Here is a 27,305-nt window from a genome sequence, read left to right as displayed (position 1 = left end):
AATTCAAGCCTGTTGATAAGGAAAGAGCCTCTAGGAACAATCTAGTACAGCACCTCATTTAATATAATGGAGCCCTAAAGTTCAGGTAAGTTACACAACAGCACAGCGTGACTTAAGTGATTGGTCAAATATATGCCAGGCATTGTCAAAGAGCTTTCTCTATATTACTCATTTAATCCTCCTAACCAACCCTAAAAAAATAAGTACGGTTATTATCTCTACTCCACAAATAAGGAAACTGAGGCACAGCAAGTTTAAGTTATATGCCTAAGACTGCCCAGCTGGTAAGGGGCAGAGCTTGACTTACAAACCACATGCTCTGCCTCCAGAGCCCATGGTCTAAACTACTAAGCCTTTAGGATTAAAACCCAGGACTCCTAACCCCAGATAGGGTCCTCACTATCATAATTCTAAGCCTCATGAAAGAGAGAACCAGAGCAGCTGGCTGACTCAGTAGAGCATGTGACTCTTGATCTCAGAGTCATGAGTTCAAGCCCCACATTGGGTGTGGAACCTACCTTAAAAAAAAAAGAAAGAAAAACGAAAAAAGAAAGAGCTAACCACATTTGAAAAGGTCTGCAAACCTTATTTAAATCCTGATTAGAACAAACTACCTATCAAAGATGTTTTTTAAGCAATCTTGGAAACCCAAAGAGTATATCAACAATTACTGTTGATGGCGTTATGTTGATGGCATGATGGCATTATACTTCCATACAAAATATCCCTATTTTTAACAATACGTACTAGAGGTATGGGGAGAAAGGACAAGAGACACGGAATTCACAAACATACACACATACACAAAATAAAAAGTGGACAGTTGAAGCAAAGTTAGGTAAAATCTTGATAATTATTGAATCTGTGTGGTGGACTATGAGGGTTCATTATACTATTCTCTCCACTTTTTTGTATGTTTATTTTCAAGCTCTTCGAATTAACACAAAATCATTTTTAAAGGCCCGCAAACCTGAGCCTATGAAAAATGAAGCTATCAAACAATGAAAAACTTATGAGCACGTCTCACTTTCACATTTTAAAGCTTGTTTTTAAACAGCAGCCTTTAGTACCCACTAAACTATTTAATTTTGTTGTTTCTGATCTCACTACCAGCCACTCACCAGTACTAGAAGCAAGGGAAGAACTAGTTATATCCATATTCCCTTCATTTTTATCTTCATGAGGTCCCAATAGTTCATTTTTGCTTTTAATTCCCTTGCCCTTGGGGATGTGTCAAGTAAGAAACTGCTGAGGCTGAGGTCAGAGAGGTTTTTTCCTGCTTTCTCCTCTAGGGTTTTGATGGTTTCCTGTCTCATATTCAGGTCCTTTATCCATTTTGAGTTTATTTTTGTGAATGGTGTAAGAAAGTGGTCTAGTTTCATTTTTCTGCATGCTGCTGTCCAGTTCTTCTAGCACATTTTTAACTAATCTTACCCCATCTGCAAAATTGCTTTATTAGTCAGCTAGTTAAGAGTATTTATTGAGCATTTACTATGCTGTAGGCATTGTGTTAGCACTGACCCAAGTTGTCAAAGACAGAGCAATCCTCTGTCCCTCTCTCTCTGCCTCTCTTCCACTTGCACTTTCTCAAAAATAAATAAAACATTAAAAAAAAAAAGAGGGGTGCCTGGGGGGCTGAACTGGTTGAATGTCCGACTTCGGCTCAGGTCATGATCTCACGGTTTGTGAGTTCAAGCCCCACGTGGGGCTCGCTGCTGTCAGCACAGAGCTGGCTTCAGATCCTCTCTGTCCTGCTGTCTCTGCTCCTCCCCAGCTTGTCCTTTCTCAAAAATAAAAACATTTAAAAAAAAAAAAAAAAGGCAGAGCAGAGTAATACTTTCATCTAAGCATGGATCATTAGACCATGGGACTCCAAACCCTGGCTTGGTTGCTGTTCTGCCTCCTGCAAGGATCAGGGGCACCTCCTTATGTCCTCCTAGACCAAAGCCAGACCAGAACTTATTTGGCAGGAGCACCTACTGTGGCTTCCTGATGGACACTGGGGAGCATGAAGAAGAAGGTGGTAGCAGAGTGCCTGGGAGGAGGTGAAAAGAGTGAGGTTAATGGGTTATTTTTAGGATCTATAAACTGTCTCCAATTCCTCCTTCTGCAACGCAGAACCACTGCAATGCACTTCCCATTCAGCTTGGGAGCCCCTCAAATGCCCCAGCGAGGACACTGGCTTTCCTGCAATTTGTATTTGTTTCATCATACAAGTGACCACCCACAGAGGACACTAAGAGTTGAGACACCAGCCAGGCATCTGACGGTCCGTGCCGGAGAGTGCCAGGGAAAACAGATGTACCAGTAAAGTGTCATGAGGTACCACGGAAGTGTGTCAGACATGGGAATGGACACTACCAGGTCACTATCAGTAGGCCATCCTCCAGTGGGAAGGGCAGATACTCAAGGAATGTTGCACATCTACGTCTGTTGCAAGGTTGTGCCTATATTGGCACTTCTGTGCTCAACCTGATGGTCATTAAACTAGAACCTCCTCTTCAGTTCAAGTCTGCCAGAACTTTGGAAATCATGGCACAGTCATGTTTTACTTACTCTTCTTTTGCCTCAAATCCCTGCTGAGGGCAGCGGCTCCCGGTTCAAAGAACTAAATTTCACATGAGAACAGAAAAGACGCCACAGATGTTGCAGTCTTTATCCTTAACACACATACAATGGCAAAAATCAAGAGGATGCAGGAAGTCCTCCTTAGACGAAAGGAAGAGAAGTCAGTTTGGGTTATGGAGGAGAAGCCAGGTTCTAGTCTATTCCCAACTCCTACTCTACTCTTACCACCCACTGATCAAGTGCAGTAGAAAAGCAAAATAAAATCCCTATTTTATTACGGACGGACTGGTTGGAGTTTGAGGAATCTGGGGTGATCTGGCAGAGCTGTCAACTGAGAGAAAAATCAAGCTAAGCAAGCTGGACACGGAAATCAGCAAAGTTTCATCTCCAATCTCCACAAACGTCATTCATGTCATCCTGTGTCTGCCCAGGAAGGGCATCTATCTGCCACCAGAAAGATGCCCCAGCTCCTGTGTCAAGGGACCTGCACTCCACTGGACAATACCCCACACAGAGGGCCACAAAGCACAGACAATCATTTCCAAAGCCCATCTTCCCTCATCGTTCCAACAAACACGAGTCACCCGCCCACAAACAAGCCCCTTTCCAGAAAACAAATGCCAACGACAATGCAAGGAGCAGCTAAAAGTTTCCAGCTGCCCCAGAGAACATGCTGCCATCAAAAGTCGCTCCTCTCCCGAGCCATCTGAGTGATCTGGATGTACTGCGTTTCCAAATATAGCAGGACCAGCCCTGGCTGTGGAGAAGTCGATTTAAAACTTCATCTTCCTACACCCAGGGGCCTATTCTTTAAAGATGTTCTGCTACAACCCGATTAATCTCGGACCTCATTGCTTCGCTTGCTTCAAATCCCCAAACTGCATAGTAATTTGCACCAGTGCTGAAATTACCAAGGGTTTCTATCACGCCCCCTAACCCTTCCGAAGAGGAGGCCAAACCTCAGGAAGCCGGCTTAAGGGGAGGGGGCGGAACCGCTTCCCTTCTGGAGCTCAGCCCACCCAAAGGGTACGCAGGGCCACCTCTTTCCCTGGGTTTTAGACTGAAAAAGGCAGCCCCCACCTCCAGTCCCCTGCGTCCCTCCAGGCCACAGGTGTCAAGCCCCTCCTGAATACCGGAAGAGCAGGGGGCTGCGGGAGAAACGGGGGCAAAGGAGAGTAAAGCCCCATTTGGCAGAAGGAGGTAAACTTGGGGGTGGGAGGGGACTAGTTGAGGGAGATGGCGATCTCACTCGCAGGAAATTCCCAGGAGGGAAGGGGCAGCAGTAGTGGGGAGAGGAACCCCGGACTCAGGGTGGGGATGTGGAAGTTGCTGCCCCTCCGGGACCTTCCCTTCTCCCCTATGCAGCATCCACCACCTCTTAATCCTGCGGTCCTAGCTGAGTCGGGCAGCTCGGCCTGGGCCCGACCGACTTAGAGGAGCGTGGAGGAGGTGGCCGCCCGCCCGCCTCCCACCATCTGTGGTCCCGCACTCACCAGGAGCACCGAGCCGCGCACCACCTCCGACACGCTCTGCCGCAGCTCGGCCGCGGTGCCCGGCTTACTCAGCGCCCGGGTGAACTTCCGAGTCTCCGCCGAGGCAGAGAGCAGCGGCGGCTGCGACATCCTCGCCGCCTCTGCCGCCGCCGCGCCTGCTCCCGCGGTCCTGCCCGGCCGCGCCGCCGCCAGGTGCGCCTTGGGCGCCGGGCCTGGCCCGCAGGCAGCTCCCGGCGCTGCCGCCCGCCCGCTCCCCCTGCCGTTCGCCGCTCGTCCTGGCGGGGCAACCGGGGCCGCGCCCTCCGCACCGTGTCACGCCCCGAGGCGCCCCCCCAGGCGTCCGCGGTCCCCCGCGCTCAGAGCAACGCCCGGGCTCGCTAGGCGCGACCGTGAGTGTGGCGGCGGCGGCGGCGGCTCCCCATGCCACCAGCCTCCCTCGGCGGCCGCTTGCCGGGCCGCCTCCTCGGGGCGGGGTGTCCGGCGCGGCGCGGGGCGGGGCGGGGCGGACGGAGGAGGGGCCGGCGCGGCGGGACGGCGGGCCCGGCAGGTCGGCCCGGTAGGCGCCGCACGGCGGGAGCGAGGTGGCGGGACGCTGGGCTGCGGGACAGGTGGGGGCGCCTGCGCTTCTCGGGCCGCACGTCCGAAGACCCGAGGTGAGGGCCGCGCACGCCGCCGACTGGGCGCACAATCCGGGGCTGGAGCGGGACCGAGTTCCCGAAACCAGCGCCTATCTAATGGGACCCTGCGGCCAGCGGCAGGGTGCGGGCTCCGTGGCACCACGCCCCCTGTGGGCCGGGGGCCTCTGGGGTCTCAGGAAGGTGGACTTTATGCTGCACCTAGAGAGCACAGGGCCGTTGGACACAAAAGCGGTCGTGCGGGCCCGGAGGGAGCGCCCTGTCTGGGACCCTGCCTGGAGCGCCACACGTACTCGCATTGGCGCTTCTCGGCCTAAAACCACCATTCCGCCCCCGGAAGCGTGGTGCGAACGGCGAGGAGCCTCTGCGAACCGAAGGGAGCGTCCCCGGGTGAGGGGCGGCGCAGGCCGGTACAGCCGCTGCTAGTCCCGCAGACCCCGGCCCCGCAACGGCGACCTGCTGCGTCACCTTGGGCGGGATCAAAACTTCTGAGGCTGGCCTATCTCTTGTGTAAACTGAGGAATATAACCTGCAAGAGGCTGAAGTGACAGCACGAGCGTTCCTGCCGCCCTTCCGCGGCGGGACGGGAACGCGAGGCGCGGAGCCCGGGAAACCCAGAAGCGCCGGCCTGCTAGCCCCACGAGACCCAGGAGCTGGCGGCTGCTAGCGACAGCCATCGATCTGAGGAGCTTCCTCTCACAGACTTTCCCACTTTCTCGTCCCTAAGGGGCCCCACCGCCGTGTCTCCTTTTTCCCCTCTTTTCTGAGGAAATCCCGAGCAGCCTAACTCTGACCCGGCCGGAGAGAGGGCGCCCGGGGAGGAGGGAATTTGCGCTGGGCCCAGAGCGCATGCTCAGTGGTTTGGGTTTGGGCGGGTTCCCGCGGCGGGGAGCCCATCTTAAAGGCGGCCCCTCTGATTGGCCGGTCTTTTCAGGCCACGCCCATTGCCTGCTGATGGACAGCTCCTTACCTGCCGGGTCGGATTCCGCAGCGCGAGGTGGTAGCTTGGAACAGGCCTCGGGAGGAATCGCCGCCGGCGCTCAAGCCTAAGTGCCTGGAGGCGTCCTAACCGCCGTCATCGCGACGAAGGAGGCTGCCCGTTGCGTCCCACCCCACCAGAAAGCCAAACACTGACCTACATCGGAATCTTAAAGCGGTAGGAAAAACTAGCAATCTCGTGCAGAAAGCAAAACACCACCGTTCAGGACTTAATGGGCGGGTCTAGCATATAATAAAACTGGAGGTTAGGCATGCAGTTAGCGCCCAATAGAAGCTTGCTGAATTGGATTGTTTTCCTAGGAGGTTGGAATGCAGGATGTGGCACTTGAGTGAGCCTAACTGGCTGAAAGATACACAAAACAAGTCATGTGTGATAACAAAAACAATTACACACTAACCCATTTCCTCCTCCGCGAAATAAGGGAATAGCCTAGACATTTCCCAGTCCTCTCCTGTTCCAAGAGTAGAACTGGGTGACCCCAACAAAGTCAGGGAGATGCAGGCCCGTATCTTCCAGCCCTTGGGGAAAACTTGTGCTGTTCTGTATGAGCGTGCACATCGTCTGGTCTACACTGGGGTATGTCAGCTCTGTTCTTACCTAAACTATTAGATGCTAGTCTGAGAATCCTAAATTAAGATTTCCCTTTCGGCTTCTGACTCCTGAAGTAGTCCCAGACAGCACAAACCTTTACCCCACTATGTTACCTTGGCTCTCTAGACCATTTCTACTTCCAAAGAAGGCAAACAGATCATATTTTTGTTTATTAAAAACAGCAAAAGGGGGCGCCTGGGTGGCTCTGTCGGTTCGGCGTCAGACTTCGCCTCAGGTCATGATCTCGCGGTTTGTGGGTTCCAGCCCCACATCGGGCTCTGAGCTGTCAGCACAGAGCCTGGAACCTGCTTCAGATTCTGTGTCTCCCTCTCACTCTGCCCCTCCCCTGCTCACGCTCTGCCTCTCTCTCTCTCAATAATAAATAAATGTTAAAAAAAAAAAAAAAAAAAAAAAAAAAAAACAGCAAAAGCATGCAAGGTTATGGGGTTTTCTTTTTTTTCTTTCTTCCCCTTTTTGTTTTAAGAGACATATAAATAAAGAAAAGAACAGGGGTGCCTGGGTGGCTCAGTCGGTTAAGCGTCCAACTTTGGCTTAGGTTATGATCTCACAGTTTGTGATTTCGAGACTCACAAGGGGCTCTGTGCTGACAGCTGGGAGCCTGGAGCCTGCTTCAGATTCTGTGTCTCCCTCTCACTCTGCTCCTCCCCTACTCATGCTCTGTCTCAAAAATAAATAAATGTTTTAAAAAATTTTTAAAGAAAAAAAGAAAAGAACATGTCCAGAAAGTGAGGAGTTCCCCAAACCTTCTCCTAATTTCATCCATGTGTATATCAGTTCTGAATTCTTTGCTTGCTTACTAATTCAATAGATTCTAGAACAGGCAGCTTTTCATTTAGGAAACAGAGGATGATGTGTAAGGTGCTGACAGTAGTCACTGACAATGTCTAATCAAGTGCAAATTTTTTTTTTTTTTAAGATTTTATTTTTAAATAATCTCTACACCCAACCTGGAGCTCAAACTCACAAGCCCAATATCAAGAGACTCATGCTCTACTCACTGAGCCAGCCAAGTGCCCTTCAAGTGCAAGTTCTAATAGAGAAGGAGGCATGGAACATGTGAGCTAGGAATATCGATTTTCCCAGCAACCCAGAGCTGAGCCTTTATTTCCTGATGAAGTGTGTCATTAACAAATGGGACATTTCTCATGTTTAAGTTTGAGCAGAAACTTGTTCCTTCTGTTACGCGTTGAATTGTGTCCCCTAAAAAGACATATTGGAGTCCTAACACTGGTACCTGTGAATGTGACCTTAATTTGCAAATAGGATCTTTGTGGATGGCATCAAGTTAAAATGAGGTCATACTGGGGGTGCCTGCCTGGCACAGTTGGTAAGAGCATGGGACTCTTGATCCCAGCGTCTTGAGTTTGAGCCCCACGTTGGGTGTAAAGCCTACTAAAAAAAAAAAAAGAGGGAGGTCATACTGGCATACTGGATACTGGACCAATGTGACTGATGCCCTTTTGAGAAGAGAAGAGACACAGACACACAAGCAGAAGACCCTGTGACAAAAAGAAGCAGAGATTGGAATGATGCCTGTACACGCCAAGGAATGCCGAAGATTGTTGGCAACCACCAGAAGCTGGATGGGACAAAGAAGGATTCTTCCCTTGAGCCTTTGGTGGAGCAGAGTGAGCCTACTGACACCTAGACTTTAGATTTCTAGCCTCCTGTGAGAGAAGAAATTCTGCTGTGCTAAGCTAAGCTACCCAGTTTATGATACTTCACTACAGCAACCTTGGAGACTAACATACTTACCAAAGGCTATTTTTTTTAAGTCTCCACCAGAGCTGACTTAGAATTATCTAAGTTTTTACTGCATCAACTCTCATGAGAAGTGTCACACCTTTCTAGGAGAACGAGCATCACCTCCAGGCAAGGGTACTGCATGGAGTGGAGATAGGTGGTGTTTAAGGTGTGTTAAGGTATGTTTAAGGTGTTAAGGTGTTTAAGATATAGCCATCTGTTTTAGCTTGAGGGAGTAACCCATCACTAGTTTTCCAAAACTATAAGAAGAAAGCTTTCCTTTCTATTGAGGATGATACTAGTAAGTAATGGAGATGAAATATAATTGCAGCCAGTTTTGGAAATTTGCATATAAATGACTGGGCCACACCCAAGTACTTATAGTTCAAGCATTAGCCATCTTTTAATGATAACTTCTTACTGCATCATTTCCTTGTTAGGTTTGCTTTTAGGATTTGTATGTGTCTTAATGATGCATAATTAGTTTAAAATCTTTTCCAGGTAAATCTTGAAAGAACATATCTCTTTTTAGTATACATAAAAAGTATCCTGTAAAGAGTAGCCAGTCCTGTGGATTGTAGCATCCAAGGAAGTAGGAAGGGGGCTTTCATTTTTTTATTTTCTCCTTGCATTGATTGAATTTTTAAAATTAAGCATCTGTGACTGTTGTACTTTTTTTTTTTTCTTACTAAAGCTGGACATTTTCTTTTACCAAATACGTTGAACTCTGTCATATACAAGGCACTACTAGAGATCAATATAATAATAAAATTATGAGGGGCATGTAGGTGGCTCAGTCAGTTAAGCATCTGACTTAAACTCAGGTCATGATCTCGCCGTTTGTGGGTTCGACCCCCGCATCAGGCTCTGTGCTGACTGCTCAGAGTCTGGAGCCTGCTTCAGATTCTCTGTCTCCCTCACTCTCTGCCCCTCCCCTGCTCTCATTTGGTGTCTCTCTCTCTCTCTCAAAAATAAACATTAAAAAAAATTTTTAGGGACATCTGGGTGGCTCAGTTGGTAAAGTGTCTGACATTAGTTCAGGTCATGATCTCACAGTTCATGGGTTTGAACCCCATATTGGTCTCTGCACTGACAGCTCAGAGCCTGGAACCTGCTTCGGATTCTGTGTTTCCCTCTCTCTCTGCCCCTCGCTTGCTCATGCTGTCTCTCTCTTTCTCTCTCAAGAATAATAAACATTTAAAAAATGTTAAATATTTAAAATTTTTAAAATTATGAAGTTGGTGAAAAGACTGAGTTTTTTGTGTCAAAATGTTCATAATGTACACTTAAAAGAGTATCGTTCAATATCCTTTCAAATATGAAGTCATTATTACCGTACCTAGTTGTTTTCTGTATTTATTATAATCATTAATATTTATAATTCAACTGTTTTAGACTATAGCATAGAGCATCATTTCATGTTATGTTTGAACTGTTCATTTTATAATAAATAGTTGCTTTGCTATAAAACTAATAATAAAGAGGGACTAATAATTTAGCTAGGAAAAAGAGAAGATACATGTTTTTAAAATAGAATTTGTTGGGGCGCCTGGGTGGCTTAGTGGGTAAGTGTCCGACTGCAGCTCAGGTCATGATCTTGTGGTCCATGAGTTCGAACCCTGCATCGGGCTCTGTGCTGACAACTCAGAGCCTGGAACCTGCTTCAGATTCTGTGTCTCCCTCTCTCTCTGCTCCTCCCCCACTCACACTCTGTTTTGTCTCTCTCTCTCAAAAATAAAAAAAACACTAAAAAAAATTTTTTAAATAGAATTTGTTACCAGCCAGATTCATTCTATTCACCTTTCTTTAAAGGACAGCATTAATAGTTTGCCATTATTTTTCTAGGACAGAGAATCCAAATTCCATTTAAAAAAAAGTTTGCAGAAATCATTTCAAGAGATGATATTATCTCACTTCCATCTAAATCCCCAAATACTCTATTAACACTCTTTAGGGAATAATGTATCAAAATATGGGTTTTCCAAAGTTTGGAAAACTATTAACCATTTATTACCCTGAGATTCTGAGGAAAATGCCAGATCCTACCCTAGACCTTTATAATAAACAACCAGAAATTAATCTAGTCTAGGTTCAACACTCTTCTAGCCCAGTCTAAATATTGGGGGTGGGGGGTGGGGGGGTAACCTGATGATTCCAGAGAAATGGAGACTTTGTCCTCAAGCATTTAGAGCTTCATCTTCTCTCCAGAAATAAAATAGCTCAGAAAAAATGAAGAGTCACAGTTCATTATCAGCTCTTCCCAATTTACTATACCTCATATTACAGGAAGTGGTGGATAATAAAGCAAAATTCCACTAGAATGAACTTGTCTCATTTCTGAACTTCTGGGGCTGGTCTGACTGGTGGGGAAGACTCACAGTGCTGGGGGACCTGGATGCATACCCTACCATGTGTTCATTATTCCAGTGTGGGAGCATTTTACAGACTGGAAACACCAGTAAATATCAAAGCTGCAGCTTCTTACACACTGGAGTTTAATGAAATGGTCTTCCTAGCTCTTTGAAGACAATCAGAGTTGTGAGTCTGGCTCAGTTTTGTCCAATAACACAAAGGATAAACCATGGGAAAACACTAGAGAAGACAGAAGAAAGAAAGAGTGAAGAGGAATTTCCATATATTAAATCAGAAAATACAGATATTTTACATAAGAGATGGGAAAAAGAACCTAGCACAGACCAGTCTGATTAGTAGAGTCATATTTGTCAAACTACCCAAGACGGTGTCCATTTGCAACCAAATACAGTAAAACCTTGGATTGTGAGTAACTTGTTCTGCAAGTGTTCCACAAGATAAGCAAACATTTCTGATAAATTTTAACTTGACAAATTAGCCGTGTCTTACAATACGAGTAGTGCATGACGCTGAACATCACATGATCACAACTGAGCCAATGGTTCTCTCTCTCTCTCTCTCTCTCTCCCTCTCTCTGCAGGATTGTGAATGATCATCTCCCATGCTTGGATGCTTGGTCTCAGGCCATGGTGTTTGGCAGTAATCAGTGATTTTTCAGAACGTTGGAAGGTGCCCCCAACTGGCACTAGTGTATTTTTTGTCACTTCAAAGCACTTATGCACAATCCTTTGCTTTTCCATACAAGAGTAAGCTTAGGAATGCTTTGTTTCACTCTAGGTCAGACTGCCTGCAGATAGAGATCCTTTCCTCTGCTGCCTTATTGCCAGTTACATTAAATACAGTTTGTGACGAGAACTATTAATACTGTGCTGTAGTCAACATCCATGCAAGCGTGTACAATGGCCCCCGTGCAGAAAAAGATTCCATTGAACCGACAGCAGTGATTCCATTAGTGGTCCATTAGTGGTGAAAGTGGTCCTACCCAATAACCCTCCTCTCTCTTGTCTCCCTCACACCAGCCATGAAGTTTTTCAAAGGTTAAGTACAAGTTAATTTGTTTATTTTTCTTTAAAAAAAATTTTTAGTGATTACAATACTGTAATATAATGCAAATACAAATAATAAAGAAAATACAAAATCTAATGTTTATTTATTTTTGAGAGAGAGAGAGACAGAGTGTGAGCAGGGGAGGGGCAGAGAGAGAGGGAGACAGAATCTGAAGCAGGCTCCAGGTTCTGAGCTGTCAGCACAGAGCCCGATGCAGGGCTCGAACCCACAAATGGCAAGATGAGGACCTGAGCTAAAGTTGGACACTTAACCAATGAGCCACCCCAGGCACCTCTGTCATCATTTTTATATGAATACTTTTGAGTTATGGAACGAATCATCTGAGTTTCCATTATTTCTTATGGGGAAATCCACTTTGATATACAAGTGCTTTGGATTACAAGCATGTTTCCGAAATTAATTATGCTTGCAAACCAAGGTTTTACTATATTTGTATTCAGCTGATTGCATCCCATGACCTCAGTAACTATGGTAAGTACAGTGGTGTTGTTCCGAAAGAAAATGTGACCAAATATTTTTATCTTAGCTCTTGTTTTTTGTTTTAATTTTATTTTTAAGTAATCTCTATTCCCAACTCGGGGCTCAAACTCACAACCCCAAGATCAAGAGTCACACACTTCACCAGTCGAGCCAGCCCACCACTTGTATTTTTAAATGTTTAAACCACATTTATTGTAAAGTGGTGTCATTCAACGTGGTAGTTTCCCAAACAGTAGACCCAGTAACAGCTCTGGCACCTCCCGTAGTTTCCCTTTATAAAATTCTGAACCCACAAATTCTTCCCCGTTATGTAGCATTGTGAGAGTATGGAGTGAAACACTGACTTAGCTCTCAGTGTCACAACCGAACTTCTTGTCCTCGCCTGTCCTCCTCCCCGCAAAAACTGCAGGCTCTGGAAGTGTTAACCAGCATTTTCTCCTCACTTACCTTCACCCCAACCTCAGTATTTCTGCCACCCAACAAACAGAGAAAAAAATATCCAGCTGCGTCAACATCCCTTTTGAATAAATGAAAATTTGTCATTAAAGACGAAGGAATAGTTGAGCTATAATACAGAATGAAAATGTAAGGAATTGTTAGTAAAATAATTCTATTCTACTAACTTATGTAGATTGTTTTTTCAAGTCATTGATCTGGGTTAGAGAAAGGGGCAACCATGTGGGATTTCTTGGTTCATATTTTTTCCTTTTATCCTATTTTGACTTTTTAGTCTTCTCAGTCATTGAAATACTGCTTAGATCATTTAGAATGATCTGTCATTTTCTTACACCAAGATACAAATTGTTTACTCTTTTTATTGTCGTGTGTATGGAATAGTCTTAACATGATAATTAGACATATCATTAGGAAACAACTATTTCTAGAGCACTTTACATTTATCCTCATCTTTTGTTAACTGACACAAATTTATTCAGTCAACAATATTTATTGAGCATCTACTACGGGCTAGGTACAATTCTAAGCACTGAATATATAACACGATTTTTTTAAGATTGGAATTTCTGCCCTTGTGGAGCTTATATTCTAGTGCAGGAGACAGTCATTATGGTAGTCGAATAAGGAAAAGGTAGAATACTTTGATAAGGACAAGTACCAAGTAATTATGGGGCACCTGGGTGGCTCAGTCGCTTAAGCATCCGACTCTTGGTTTCAGCTCAGGTCATGATCTCACAGTTCGTGAGTTCGAGCCCCACACTGGGCTCTGTGCTGACAGCGTGGAGCCTGCTTGGGATTCTCCCTCTGCCCCTCCCCCATTTGGTCTGTCTCTCTCTCAAAAAAATAAATTTAAAAAAAATGTTAAAGCAATAGAGGGACTAAATGATCAATTATTATTAGCTAATAAATAATTATGAATGTTTCAAGAACTTGTCAGAGCAGTTTACTTTACACACAAAGAGGGTCTAGATGGTGAAATGAAACTACCTATCCCAAGGCTAAGGAGATATTTGCATCACCAACTTCTCTCTCTTTTTCTCTTTGAATCATCCACAGATTTTTATCCTCTTTTAACTGCTCACCACCAGCAGTTTTGCTTTTATTTGTAAACATTGTTGGATAATCTACAAAGATTAAGTGAAATCAAAAGAGCAAATTGTCTGTTCATTTCATTTTTTGGTCTGTAACGTGTAGTCCAGGATACAATTAATATCCTTTGTAGGGTTTGTGTTTCAAAACTTAAGCTTGTCGTGTCATCATTTAATAAAAGAGAGTTGGTGGCCACCTAAGTGGCTCAGTCAGTTAAGCGCCCGACTTCAGCCCAGGTCATGATCTCACGGCTCCTGAGTTTGAGCCCTGCGGCCAGTGAGTTTGAGCCCCACAGTGGACTCTGTGCTGACAGCTCAGAGCCTGGAGCCTGCTTCAGATTCTGTGTCTCCCTCGCTCTCTGCCCCACCCCACCCCCACTTGCACTCTGTCTCTCTCTCTCTCTCAAAAATAAATAAACATTAAAAAAAGAAAAAGAATTTAAAATAAAAGAGAGTTGGTGACTGATGTTGAGTCCAACTGTCTTTAATGTCATCGAATATCAACAACTTACTATTGCTATTGTAGATATAATCACATAATGATCATATATAATAACAGTAAATGCATAACCATTAGTTTGGATTAAAAGTGCTGCTGTTGAAGCCATTCTGATCTTATCAAGTGAATTCCCATAATATTCCTGCAAGATGAGTAAGTTAAAGTTCATGTCACGGATGAAGTGTATCTACACAAATAGAGATGTATCGCTAAGTAACTTCTTATCTCTTCAAACAGGGTAAAACAGGACTTGGGTATCAAAGGCTATATCTGAGGAAGTAACTAGAGTTCTGTCCTCAGTTATTTCCATTGTAGGTACGGCTTTTCGATGAACAAATACAGCAGAAATCAGGCAGGAATTCTGCATAAGTTTTAAGAGTCCACCTGAATTGACCAGCTGAAATAGGATCCAAAAGCCAGTTTCCTTTGAAAAAGATTGATTTGACACAATTTACACAATTTTTAAAAAACACAGTAAGAATAAAAATGCAGAGTTTAAACAGATGGGGAGACATCTTCAACAACAAAATAAGTGACAATCAGGGAAAATTGAACTTAGAAAAGGATTATGTCTCTTAAAAGTACACCACTTCTCACTGAAGAAAAATGTTGATCTCTAAATCCCTTTTTCAGGCTTGGGCTCCAGAAGAACATGAGCCAGGGTAAATAGCGGAAGAGCAAAACCCAAGAGAATCTGGTGTGGCACCCCCTGCATTGCACCCGGAGGAAACCTTAAGGCAGAATCCCCTTTTCACTTGGGAAAAAGCCTCGGTGTCTAAAAGGGCAATGATTCTGTTGAGGACTGGCTACATAATTTGCAGAGCCCAGTGGAAAATGAAAGTGTGGAGCCTCTTGTTCAAAAAGAATTTCAGAGTCCAGGGACCCTTCTAAGCACAGTCCTGGAGGCCCCCTTCACCATCAGCCATTAACCTTTAAATGATCCCAGGGCGTAGGGAGATGCTCAGAATTACCATGCAATGGCCAGAGAAGACAATGTTCAATGTTTTAGCAACAGGTGTGGTACCGGCTGTACTAGCTTTCACGTCAGCCAGACGTTACACAAATGGATTTTAAAAGTCTTCCAGCACAGGGGAGAATAAATACATACGCAGAATAGATCCTCTTGACTAATAGGATAGATAAATGTATGTCTATAAAGTAAATTCTAAAATGGAAATAAACAAGAAACCACAAATCTGAGATCTTGAAAAATTAAAAATAGAACTACCCTATGATCCATCAATTCCACCTCTGGGTAAATATCCAAAAGAATTGAAAACAGGGTTTCAAAGTGGTATTTGTAGCCCGAAGTTCATAGCAGAATTATTCACGATAGCCAAAAGGTGGAAACAACTCAAAGGTCCAGTGATAGATGAATGGATAAACAGAATGTGCTATATCCACACAACGGAATATTCAGCCTTTAAGAAAGAAGGAAATTCTGACACAGGTAACAGGAATAAACCTTGAGGACATTATGTTAAATGAACCACTCAAAGAAGGCCAGCATTGTATAATTCCACTTTATGAGATGTGTAGAGTGGTCAAATTCACAGAAACAGAAAGTAGGATGGTAGCTGCCAGGAACCGAAGTGAGGAGTAAGGAATTAACAAGTAATTGTCGAGTAAGTGTTGAACAAGTACAGAGTTTCAGTTTGGAAAGAGGAGAAGAGTTCTGGAGATGGATGGTGGTGATGGCGTACAATAGCGTGACTGCACTTAATGCCACTGACCTGTGCGTTTTAAATGTTTAAGACGGTACATTTTATGTTATGTATATGTTGCTACAATTTGTGTGTGTGTGTGTGTGTGTGTGTGTAAAGCTTACAGAATTTCAAGAAGTACTTTTTTAGAAAAAGAATACAAAATGGTAAATATATTGGGCACAAAAATGGATATTTAGTAGCAGAAAAATCACACAGATTATAATTTTTAAAGATACTAAGCACCACAAACACCACAAAATTCAGAAAAATAACAATGTTTCGACTTAATTAACTTCCTCCTGCGACTCTAGAATGCTTTTTTCCTACGCTTTTGTCAGCATACACTCTGATAGTGTCTTCAAAAGACAATGATTTTGTGATATATTTTATAGTGAGGACAGAAGGAAAATTCAGTCTTCTCTTAAGCATCCTTCATTGAAATCCTTTTATCCTTGATGATTTAGAAAAGTCCTTTTCAACTTTGCAATTAGTTGTTAGTCACATCTTAGAACTCTCTTGGATTTCATCAGATTTGGAGGAAGCACTGATGAGTTTCTTCCATATATACTCTATAAGATCTCAGGGTATTTTGAGGGGTTTTTCTGTGTCAATGTCTTTGAACTGACAATCTTCAATAGGCGGCCTGTCATTGGTGACCTCATTATATTGGAGTATTAGGAGTATGCTCTCCTCCTTAGCAATGTCAAAATTTCATGTTTGAGCCATAAGAATTTACAATTCTTTTCTAATGAGTTCATATAATTCACAGCTCTTCATTAATCCTATTTCCAAACAATCCAAATGCCATTTATTTCTCTTGATAGAATGTCCCCTCCTCATAGCGAATGACTGGATTCAATATGATCTGAACGTTTTGTGTTATGCTTTCCTTCTCAATGTCAGAATAACTTCTATTGACTTAATCACTCATCTTAACTGTTTAGGTTCATATTCCATTAATTTTTAGCTGAAATTTTTCTCATTTTTTAAATAAATTAGTTTAAGGAACATAAAATAAGCTACCCTTTATATACATCTAAATAGTTTATAGTTGCTCGTGTGTTTTTATTGAAATGTTCTAAAACATCTTTCTTTTTGGGGCGCCTGGGTGGCTCAGTTGGTTAAGCGTCTGACTTCGGCTCAGGTCATGATCTCACGGTCCGTGGGTTCAAGTCCCGCTTCGGGCTCTGTGCTGACCGCTCAGAGCCTGGAGCCCGTTTCAGATTCTGTGTCTCCCTCTCTCTCTGCCCCTCCCCTGCTCATGCTCTGTCTCTCTGTCTCAAAAATAAATAAACTTCAAAAAAAAAAAAGAAAAAAGAAAAAAAATAAAACATCTTTCTTTTTTTGTTGTTGTTTATTTATTTATTTTGAGAGGGAGTGTGCGTGAATGGGGGTGAGTCAGAGAAAGAGAAAGAATCCCAAGCGGGCCCAAACCCATAAACCATGAGATCATGACCTGAGCTGAAATCAAGAGTCAGATGCTGAACCACCTGAGCCACCCAGATGCCCCTAAAACATCTTTCTAAATTGAAGTTAATACGGTGTATCCCCAACTCAACATTCCCTTAGCAAATCCCAAAACCACCCGCAAAGGAAGCCAAGGTGGAAAGACATAAGTGGGCTTAACGGGCTGCAGTTAAGTATCCTACTTGCACAGGTTTTGTAAAAACTTAAGGCCAGATGAGCACGATGCTAGGCCTTCCCAAGGCCTTGGAAGGGGCAGTGCGCAGAGGGGCCCTGAAGCTTAGGCAAACCCTCTTCTGCCACCAGTCCCAGTAGAAGGTGCTTCTAGAAGTAATGTCCAGAGAACAAAGTCAGCAGTTTGCCAATTGTTGTGCCACAGTTGAATTTATCTTGTTTCATGATAGCCTCCTATCAGACTCCAGTTCCTCCTGCTAGAATTGGGTGTGATGATGAATTCTTTGTTTCTTCCTATCCCTCCCCCTCCTTCTCTTGCTGGCTGCTTTTCCGCTCCTCTTGCATTCTGGGAGATCATGCTCTGGATCCCTGCTGTCGCTGACAGGTTTCATTAGCCTGATGGAAATGTTTCTCCTCCTCAGGCCCTCTTTTGGCAACCGCCGAATTTCTCTCATCCTGTCAGTGTGGCAAGTCTCAGCTCAGGTCCACGCTGACCCCGAGCTGCCGCGGTGATGTCTCTGTGATGCAGTGTGTGGTAGTCAGTGAAAATCCAACCATGGGCCATGCCCTTCAGTTCACGCAAAGAAAGAGTATGTTTTGACCAATGAAAATAACAATACAACTTCAAATGCCCTGCACTGTATCTCTATTCTTTGACTACTCTTTGCTCCTCACATGTCTCTGAAATCACAAAAATAAACTGAAGATTCAGCGGCCTCCGGGCTTTAAAATGTGGCGACAGCCAAGCCGTCAGGTGCATTATCAATGCCTCATAATTACAGCTTTCCACATATGAAAAATAGAATTACACTTTCAATGCCAGGAATGATAGTTTCAAAAGGCAGTCTGCTCACGGAAGAACATTATTCTCTCCTTAGGCTTCCACAGGCCTCCTAAGCCGATGCTCTGAACACTTTCTGGAGAAAAATGAGCACACTGCCTTTTGCTAATGTGGAGTAGCAGGAATCAACAACTGTACAACTTGGGGGAAGGCTTCCTGAGTCACATTATCCTCAACTGTAAAAAGGAGAGGATTGCTAAGACCCCTCCGCCTCCAATATTTGAATTCCATACTGCTCTATTGATGCCTCAAAGTTCATCTTTTCTTCCTTCCTTCCTTCCTTCCTTCCTTCCTTCCTTCCTTCCTCCTTTCTTTTTCTTTCCTTTCTACCTATGGGCTTGGTCTTTCACTTTCTATATTTATATACCACAGTAGGCAAAAAAAATTAAAGACCAAGTTCCATCAGGTGTAGGCCTATTTCAACAAAAAGGCTTGGAAATGGGAAATCCCAGCCCATGGTCATAGTCCTAGGCCTCAGTTTTTGTGGAACCTTGAGGCAATAATTACTGCTCAGTCTTTGCTGTAGTCTAAAGCAGGAGTCCCCCAGATTTTTTTGTAAAGGACCAGGTAGTAAGTGTTTTAGGCTTTGTAGGCCACACAATCTCTGTTGTAACTTTGACATTGTATTGCTAAAACTGCCATAGACAATATGTAAATTAGTGAGCATGGCTGTATTCCAGCAAAACTTTATTTATGTACTCAGATATTTGAATTTTATATAATTTTCATTTGACATGAAATACTATTTTTCTTTTTAAAAATTTGAAAACATAAAATCCATTCCAAGTTTACAGGCTGTACAAACACACGTGGCAGTACAGATTTCAAATCTAATTTCATCTAAATTAATGTAACCTAAATTACAGCTACTGCTTTTGCAGAAATTGACAAGCTAACCCTAAACTCATATGGAAATTCAAGGGCTCCAGAATAACCAAAATAATCTTGAAAACAACAAAGCAGGAAGATTCATATTTCCCAATTTCAAAACACACTACTACAAAGTTACAGTAAACAAGGCTATGTGGTATTGGCATAAGGATGGATAAACACATTGCCAAAAAAAAAAAATTACAGACCAAAAGAAATCTTTAAAAATATCAGTAAAGAGAACCAGAGACACCATGACAAATTGAGGTCTATTCCAAGGGTACAAGACTGGTTCGATATCTGAAAATTGATCACTATAATCTGTCATATTAACATAATAAAAGAAAAATCACATGATAGTACCAACTGATACCAAAAAAAAAGTGGCAAAGTCAATACTTATTCATCATTAAAAAAAAAAAAAAACCTCTCAGAAAAATATAAATATAAGGGAGCTTCCTCAACTTGATAAAGAGCATCTACAAAAAAGCTACTGCTAACATTATACTTTGTGTAGAAGACTGAATGTTGTCTTTATAAAGTTGGGAACAAGGCAAGGATGCCTACTCTTAGCACTTCATTCAACATGGTTCTGGTTGCTCTCGGCCAGTGCAATAAGGCAAGAAAAGGAAATAAAAGTCATATAAGTGAAAAAGGAAGAAACAAAACTATCCCTGCCTGCTTTGTATTTCATAATTGTCTTCATATAAAATCACAAGGAACCTACAAATATACTCTTAGAATAAGTAAGTTTGGTAAGGTCTCAGAATGCAAGATACATATACAAAATCCTTTGTATTGCTGTATACCTGCAATGAAAACATAGATACCAAAACTAAAATACAGAACTATTTACAATTGCCCGAAAAAGATATAACACTTAAATATAAATCTAGTAGGACATGTGCAGGTTTATGCTGAAGACTACACAATGCTGGTGAAAGAAACCACCTATCTAAATAAATGTGTTTATAGAATAGAAGACCAAACATAGTAAAGATGTCAGTTCTTCCCAAATTGATATATATGGCTAATAAAATTTCCTATTAAAAAAACCAGCAAGAGTTTTTGTACCTATAGATGAGATTACTTTAGAATTTAAATAGAAATGCAAGGGAGGGGTGCCTGGGTGACTCAGTCGATTAAGCATCCAACTGTTGATTTCAGCTCAAGTCATGATCTCACAGCTCATGAAATCAAGTCCTGTGTCAGGCTCTGTGTCAGGCTCTGTGTTGATAGCACCAAGCCTACCTGGGATTCTCTCTCTCTCTCTCTCTCTCTCTCTCTGCCCCTCCCCTGCTCCTGCATGTGCTCGTTCTCTCTAAATAAATAAATTAAAAAAAAGAAAAGAAAAGAAAAAGAAATGGAAGGAAACCAGAATAACTAAAACTATTTTGAAAAAAGAGGAATAAAACAGGAGGAATCAGCCTACCCAACTTTTAGACTTACATAGCAGCACGATATAGTAATTGAGACTGTATAGAACTGGGGGAAGAGAGACAAAAAGATCAGTGAAATGGAATCAACCCAGAAATAGGCCCACACAAACATGCCCGACTGATTTTTGACAGAAGTGCAAAAGCAATTCAATGGAAAGATAGTCTTTTCAACAAATAGTGCTGGAGCAAGAAGTTGGACACCATCAAAAATGAACCTCGTTCTCAGTCTCATACCTTATGTAAAATTAACTCAAAATGAATCAAAGACATAAATGTAAAACATAAAACTATTAAAAGCTTAGAAAAAAACATGAGAGAAAATCTTTGGGATCTAAGACTGGGCACAGAGTTCACATACTTGACATCAAAAGTGTGATACATATAAGGAAAATTTCATAAATTGGACTTCACTCATACATTGCTGACACTTTCTTGATAGGATCTGGTATCATGAATGTTTTCTGATAATAGCAGGACTCATATTCTCCCTGCAGTTGGACCTTAAATGGCTTACTGACTGAATATCATGGATTTCAGTTGTCCAGTTGTTCAACTAGAAATGACCAATGTCATGTATTTGAAGATAATGACCATCACTGTGAACACTTTGTCAATAATTTTAAGACAGATTTGTATGTCAGAGGTATAAGAATATTAAGGTGGGGGAATGTGCAATTCTGTAGATCCTATTGCTGTTTGGGTCTAGTGTGCCCTTTTCAAAGCATGATGAGTGATATGAATGAATTGAAGGTCCTTTAGGGGATCCGGTAGTAGAATATTTTACCATACCCACATTCAGTTGTTCAGGGAGTGCTCCATCTTGTAAATAGAGAAGGTATGTAGTCTTCCATAAAACACTTACTAATTAACCAATTAACTAATAAAAGTGCTGCTTGAGTCTAAGATACAATTACAAATAATTGTGTGTAACAAATATAAATACAAATAAATGTGTATTTTACATATACATTATCATTATTCATTTACAGGGTTGTGATTTCTTCATTTGGGGTTGCTATTATAGTGAACTTGTTAAAGAGAGAAATACTTTAGTTTTATCTCTTTAAACACACTTGGTTAAAATCAACCCTGGGACCTAGTCCTTTCAATACTCAATTATCTGCAGTTCATCAAACATTCATTGACCTTTGAAGCTGGTATGTAATAGATTCTAGCCACTTCCGGAAATGAGGAGAAAAAAAGATGTACAACCAGCCCTACAGGAGGTGGTAATGGATTTTGCAGAGAGGTGGGACAGTCCTTCCCCTGCTCCTCCTCACCTCTTCAGAACTAGCTCCTGTTGGCCTGAAATGCTGTTTACTTCTTTAAGCAATGCCATTTGCCTGTAAGACATCTCAGTTTCCTAATGCTATAACTTTTACAACTTCTATTTATTAAAAGTTCACTGTGTACCAACCCCTCGGCTGGGTGTTTTACAGGTAAAGTGCACGTAACCCAAAAAAAGGGTTATCGTGATTTAGTTCAAGAAACAGTTTTCTAACTTAGTAACTATTTATGTGCAAGACCCTGGGAGACTAGGATAGTTGTTCTCAAAAGGAGCTATGCCAGGGGCGCCTGGCTCAGTCAGTTGAGCCTACTTAGGTCATGATCTCGCGGTCTGAGTTTGAGCCCCGCGTCGGGCTCTGTGCTGACAGCTCAGAGCCTGGAGCCTGCTTTGGATTCTGTGTCTCCCTCTCTCTGTGCTCCTCCCCTGTTCATTTTCTCTCTCTCTCTCTCTCTCTCTGTCAAAAATAAATAAACATTAAAAAAAAAGTTTAAAGAGGAGCTATGCCAGCTTGAAGGGCTTTTTGGGAAATCATGGAGTGTTGAGTTTGTTTGTACATTTTGACAGAAGGATTGGGGCTGCCATTGGCATTTTGAAGTCAGGAGCCAGGGATGCTAGGTTCAGAGCTGTGCCACATAGGTGTTAATTTTTGTACCAAACAAAAGCACTCAGCAAGGTTTGTAATTATCTAAGCCCAGACTCTAACTCTGTTTTCCATATAAACAGCAAGGTATTTTTTTAATCTTATTTTTTAAATTAACATTAACATGATTTTTGAGGGTATATAGTTTTAAAACATATGTAGATTTTCATATGCTTATTTGCTATCTGCATGTATCCTCTTTAGTGAAGTGTTCAAGTCTTTTGTGCATGTGTAAGTTGGGTTTTTCATTTTCTTGCTGTTGAGTTTTGAGAGTTCTTTATATATTCTGGATAGAGGTCCTTCGTTGGATGTGTGATTAGAAAATATTTTTTCCAACTGTGTAGGTTATCTTTTCATCTCTTAATAGTGTCATTCATAGAATTTTGATGAAGTCTAATTTACTAACTTTTTATTTAATGGATTATGTTTTTAATGTCATGTAAAAGAACTCTGCCTAACTCCAAATCACAAAGATCATTATACAAGTTCCCTTCTAGGATTTTCATAGTTTTGTGTTTTATATTTAGATTTATAATCCATTTTGAGCTAATTTTTGTATAAGTTGTGAGGTTTAGGCTGAGTCTTTCTCTCTTTCTTTCTTTCTTTCTTTGCTTTGCTTTTCTTTTTTTTTTTTTTTTTTTTTTTTTTTTTTTTTTTTTTTGCATTTGGATGACCAATTGAACCAATACTACTTACTAAGAAGATGAACTTTTCTCCACTGACTTGCCTTTCCTCCTTTGCTGAAAATCAAATGACCATATTTGTATGAGTCTATTTATAAACTCTTTTTTGTTTCATTGTTTTTTCTGTATGTAGTTTTTCCAATGTCAGTTTTCATTTTCAAAATCTTTGCTGTGCTATTTGGATCTGTCCTACGTGTACATCACATAGTAGCCAGTCTGGGACCTGAGTGGTTTCTACCCCATAGTTCAGTTCTCAAAGTTCTTAGGTCTCAGGTCACGTTCATGCATGTGTAGCTAGAGGTGAACCCAGTAGTTCTGGAACTTTCCTGAAGTGTTCCCTGTCTGCCATGACGCTAGTACTTTCTAGTTCCCTGCAGCTCCCTTTTTTAGTCCTCCATTTTGGAAGCTGGGGCATTAGTTATCCCCCTGTGCCGCACACTTCACAGAACAGTACCTATCTGCAGGACCAAGAGACGGGAGGGCAAAGGGAGAGAAAGCATTGGAAATTTGCTCCCTGTGGTGGGATCACACCTTCTCTGATTAAAAGAGATAGGGTTTCCCACCCTAAGGTTTTAGATACTTGTAGCCACACACTGCTGCTTTGTGGTTGGGATTGCCTGGGTGCTGGGACTCAAGAGAATGGCGAAAGAAGGAAAAAAGGAAAACAGGGTGTTTTCCCCTCCAATTCTGACTGTTCACAATCCCCCTTCTAGTTGCTTCAGCCAGAACTAGAGAGATTTTCTTGGAGCTCTTTCCAGGGCCCACCCCCACATTTCAGACTACCTTGAGTCCAGGTAGGAGGAGTACTGGAAGGGACAAAAATGGGAAACTCACTGGTAGTTTGGTGGTAGTTCAAATTCTGGTCTTTTCCATTCCATCTGCTCCCATTTACCCAGGACCAGAACTAAACACAAGACAGTTTTTATACCATTTTAAATACATACTGAATTTTTGAGGAATGCACCTAAATGTAAAATCAAGAGATGGTGTATTTGATTTTGTTTTGAACTTTATGAAACCATGTTTATGCTCTCCAAATGTCACCAAAGGCCATCCTACCCATGGCATTTGCACTGCCAGCATCACATGCCTGCATTTGTAGTTTTGTGCTTTGCCTCAGGCATTTCGTGCTTTGCCTGAGGCATTAAACAGTAAAATACATATTATTTTGTTATCAATAACTTAGTTTTTATTTTTCCTTATTTTATAGATGAGGCATGGAGTAGCATTTTTGAAATGATGTGCTTTGGCAAATTAAGGAGGAGGGCCTTAAATCTTTTGACATCCTTCTTGTCTAGAGATGCTTTGGCGGCTGGCCAGGTCGTCTCTTCATGTTATTTCAGGGACTCTCCCTGTGTTCTCTCCAGCATGGTGGTCTCAGGGTAGTTGGACTTCATACATGGCATTTCAGGGCTCCATGAATGCTCCCAGAGCTCCAGAAGGTAGCTACAAGAATTCTCATGACCTAGCACTGGAAGTACCCAAATGCCACATTCTACTAAGCTTGCAACCACGAAGGCCCAGCCTGGATTCAGGGGAAGCTTAGGCAGGAGTTACTCAGAAAGGGCCAGTGCCAGGAGTGGCTTGTAGGTAAGATAACGACCTGGAGGACCAGGACTCCCCAGACTCCATCAGGGAACAAACTGCTAGGCATTAGTGTGAGTCTTGTTGATTCCTAAAACAAATAGAGAGGGAAGTCCCTGTTGGGTGAATCTGCATGTAGTATCCATGGTCTATATTTCTTGTCCTTGAACAGAGTTGCCAAGGATATCCTTTGAATGCCTGTATGCACAGAGCAAATACATATTTATTCAATATCACAGTGCTAAGTATGTGGGTGATAAAGTTAATAATGTCTGCCCTTCAAGGCTACAATGCTGTTATAAAAAATCAATATACAAATATTTACAAATCAAATAGTGTATAAAAATTGCCATAAAAGTAGTATGTAAAATTGAAGAGCTTCATGAATCCAGAAAAGAGAAGTATCTATTTTCATCTCTAAACTGTGCATCTGTGATGTCAACCCTGACTTTTTTTTTAAGTTTTGTTTATTTAGGTAATCGCTACACCCCACATGGGGCTCAAATTCATGACCCCAAGATCAAGGGTTGCATGCTCTCCTGAGGGAGCCAGCCAGACTCCTCTCATTGGCATCACTTGGGAAACTTTTTAAGCATAATAATCCACCCTCCTCTACCCTACCCTTGCCTCAGATTATGATTTAATTGAAGGGTGGAACCCAGGCATTAGTATTTATAAAGAGCTTTTCAAGTGATTCTTTTTAAATTTTTGAAAAGATTTTATTTTTAAGTAATCCCTACACCCAACGTGAAGCTCCAACTCACAACCCCGAGGTGAAGAATTGTGTGCTCCACCAACTGAGCCAGCCAGCCATCCTCCTCCAAATGATTCCAATGAGAAGCCAGAACTGACCAGTGCCCAGTGTTTCTCTGCTTTTCTGATAATTGGACTCCAGTGGGTTCCTTTGTAAGCAGTATCATTTCCTCTGGGAGACAGAGAGACAGGTCTGAGAATGTCTAATATATAAACTAGGAATTTGTAGTTTCAACAATTGCCCAGATGATTCTTGTCATTAGAGAAGTTTAGGTGACAGTGCCGTGTTCCAATTCCTTCCCAGTGCTGAATGCAAATTTCACTCTGAAGCTAACCTCTACCTTAACCTCAAATACAGGGGCCATCCTCCCCTCGAAACCCCATAAAATCCAATGCCAGCCCTGTACTGAATCCTACCCTAATAATTACTGCAATTCTCACCCTAACACCTACTTCAAATTTTAACTCCCAAATCCATTCATTAACACCTCTGAGGAAAAGGTTCCATTTTTAGCCCAATTTTCTCATCAAATTCTCCACCTTTATCTCCATCAGCTTGTTCAACCCTACATGGGAGTCATTTGGTGCCTTAGCTTTAGAGACAAGCAAATCTCTGCTTGAATCCCAGTTCCACGTTCAACAAGTTGTTGAATCTCTCTGCAGGACTCACTTTTCCTTCTCTGTAAAATGGGGATAATAATAACTGCTTTATAGGATTGTTTGGAAGAATTAAGAAAGTAATACCTGGGAGGCATTTAGAGATAATAGATGCAATTAACATTCCCGCAACCTCCCTGATGCTTCCATTCCAGGCCTCTCTGCCTGCTAAACTCCTGCTCTAGAAAATCTAAATAAGATTTATTAGACTGTGGTGTGAAGGTCAAAGAAAAATCTCACCTTTCTCAAAAAGAATGAGGAAAATTATGAAACGGGAATAGTTTGCTGAGATTCCTGATCTCTTTCCCTTCTATCTATCCATAGATGTTCAGAAAGCAAGTTTTTAAAATCTAAACTTAATTTGGAAAGGTTTGCTGTAGGCATTAAAGGAATATTAGTGACAGATGCTTCTCTTTTGACCTAATTTATAGATCTACCATAGTTAACTCCGTTTATGTTTTGGAAAACATGTTTTTCCTTTCAAATCATCGTTACCTTTCCTTTAAGAGTTAGGCTTCACCATGAACTCCAGAAGAAATAAAATCATGTGTAGGCAATGATTTTAGCTTTAATATTTTCAATACTTCAGAAAACAGAAAAGGACGAGGGCCTTTTTTTAAAGTCAACTCCCTTCTGTGTATTCCTCAGTGTGCACAGGCTGCCTTCTGGTCTAGGCAGAAGTAGGACATAACCTACTTGTATGTTATTAAGACGTCAAAAGTAAAGAAAAAATATGTTTAGCCTAACCTTAAAAATGGTTTCGTTTTTGGTAGAATGAAATTAATGGAAATGGAGTTCCCAATGAAAATGGAAAACAAAGAAAGGTTGTTTGTAAAAGAAATATATGCTCATTAAACATACAGATTCAGGATCAGTAATATTAAGGAAAAAGAAAGTATTTGTCAAATATATACATTTATGTTTATACATTTACAATATATAATATACAAATATATTTTATATAAATATATATTGTATAATATATAGTGTATATATTATATATATTGTAAATGCAGAATTTGCAATATATACAATATATAAAAGATAAATATATTATAAAATATAAATATATAAATATTATATAATACATATACTTAAACTTAGAGAAGATGTATGTGTATGTAAATTCTCCAGGTAGAAATCTTAAGCTGAGTGTGGAGCCTGTGGTGGGATTCAATCCCCTGACCCTGG

At 42.0% G+C, this 27,305-nt stretch overlaps 1 protein-coding gene and 1 long non-coding RNA gene across 7 annotated transcripts in view; one reads left to right on the top strand and one right to left on the bottom strand.

The window, feature by feature from the left end:
• The window catches only part of DOCK9 (dedicator of cytokinesis 9), a 290,719-nt gene extending 286,416 nt beyond the window's left edge, over positions 1-4,303 (bottom strand). For all 6 annotated transcript variants that reach the window (XM_060636782.3, XM_060636789.3, XM_060636803.3 and 3 more), the window contains exon 1: positions 4,062-4,303. In XM_060636782.3, the coding sequence (XP_060492765.2) occupies positions 4,062-4,190 (129 nt within the window). In that variant the 5' untranslated portion in view covers positions 4,191-4,303. The remainder of the gene's footprint in view (positions 1-4,061) is intronic.
• A 1,437-nt stretch (positions 4,304-5,740) lies between these two features.
• Positions 5,741-27,305, top strand: part of LOC132681887 (uncharacterized) — a 45,089-nt gene continuing 23,524 nt past the window's right edge. The window contains exons 1-2 of the long non-coding RNA XR_009611294.3: positions 5,741-5,852; positions 11,005-11,093. This is a non-coding gene — a long non-coding RNA (uncharacterized LOC132681887). The remainder of the gene's footprint in view (positions 5,853-11,004; positions 11,094-27,305) is intronic.

This window comes from Panthera onca, chromosome A1 (assembly GCF_046562875.1).
Source record: "Panthera onca isolate mPanOnc1 chromosome A1, mPanOnc1 haplotype 2, whole genome shotgun sequence".
NCBI classification, from domain to species: Eukaryota; Metazoa; Chordata; class Mammalia; order Carnivora; family Felidae; genus Panthera; species Panthera onca.
This window is presented reverse-complemented; position numbering and strand designations above follow the sequence as displayed.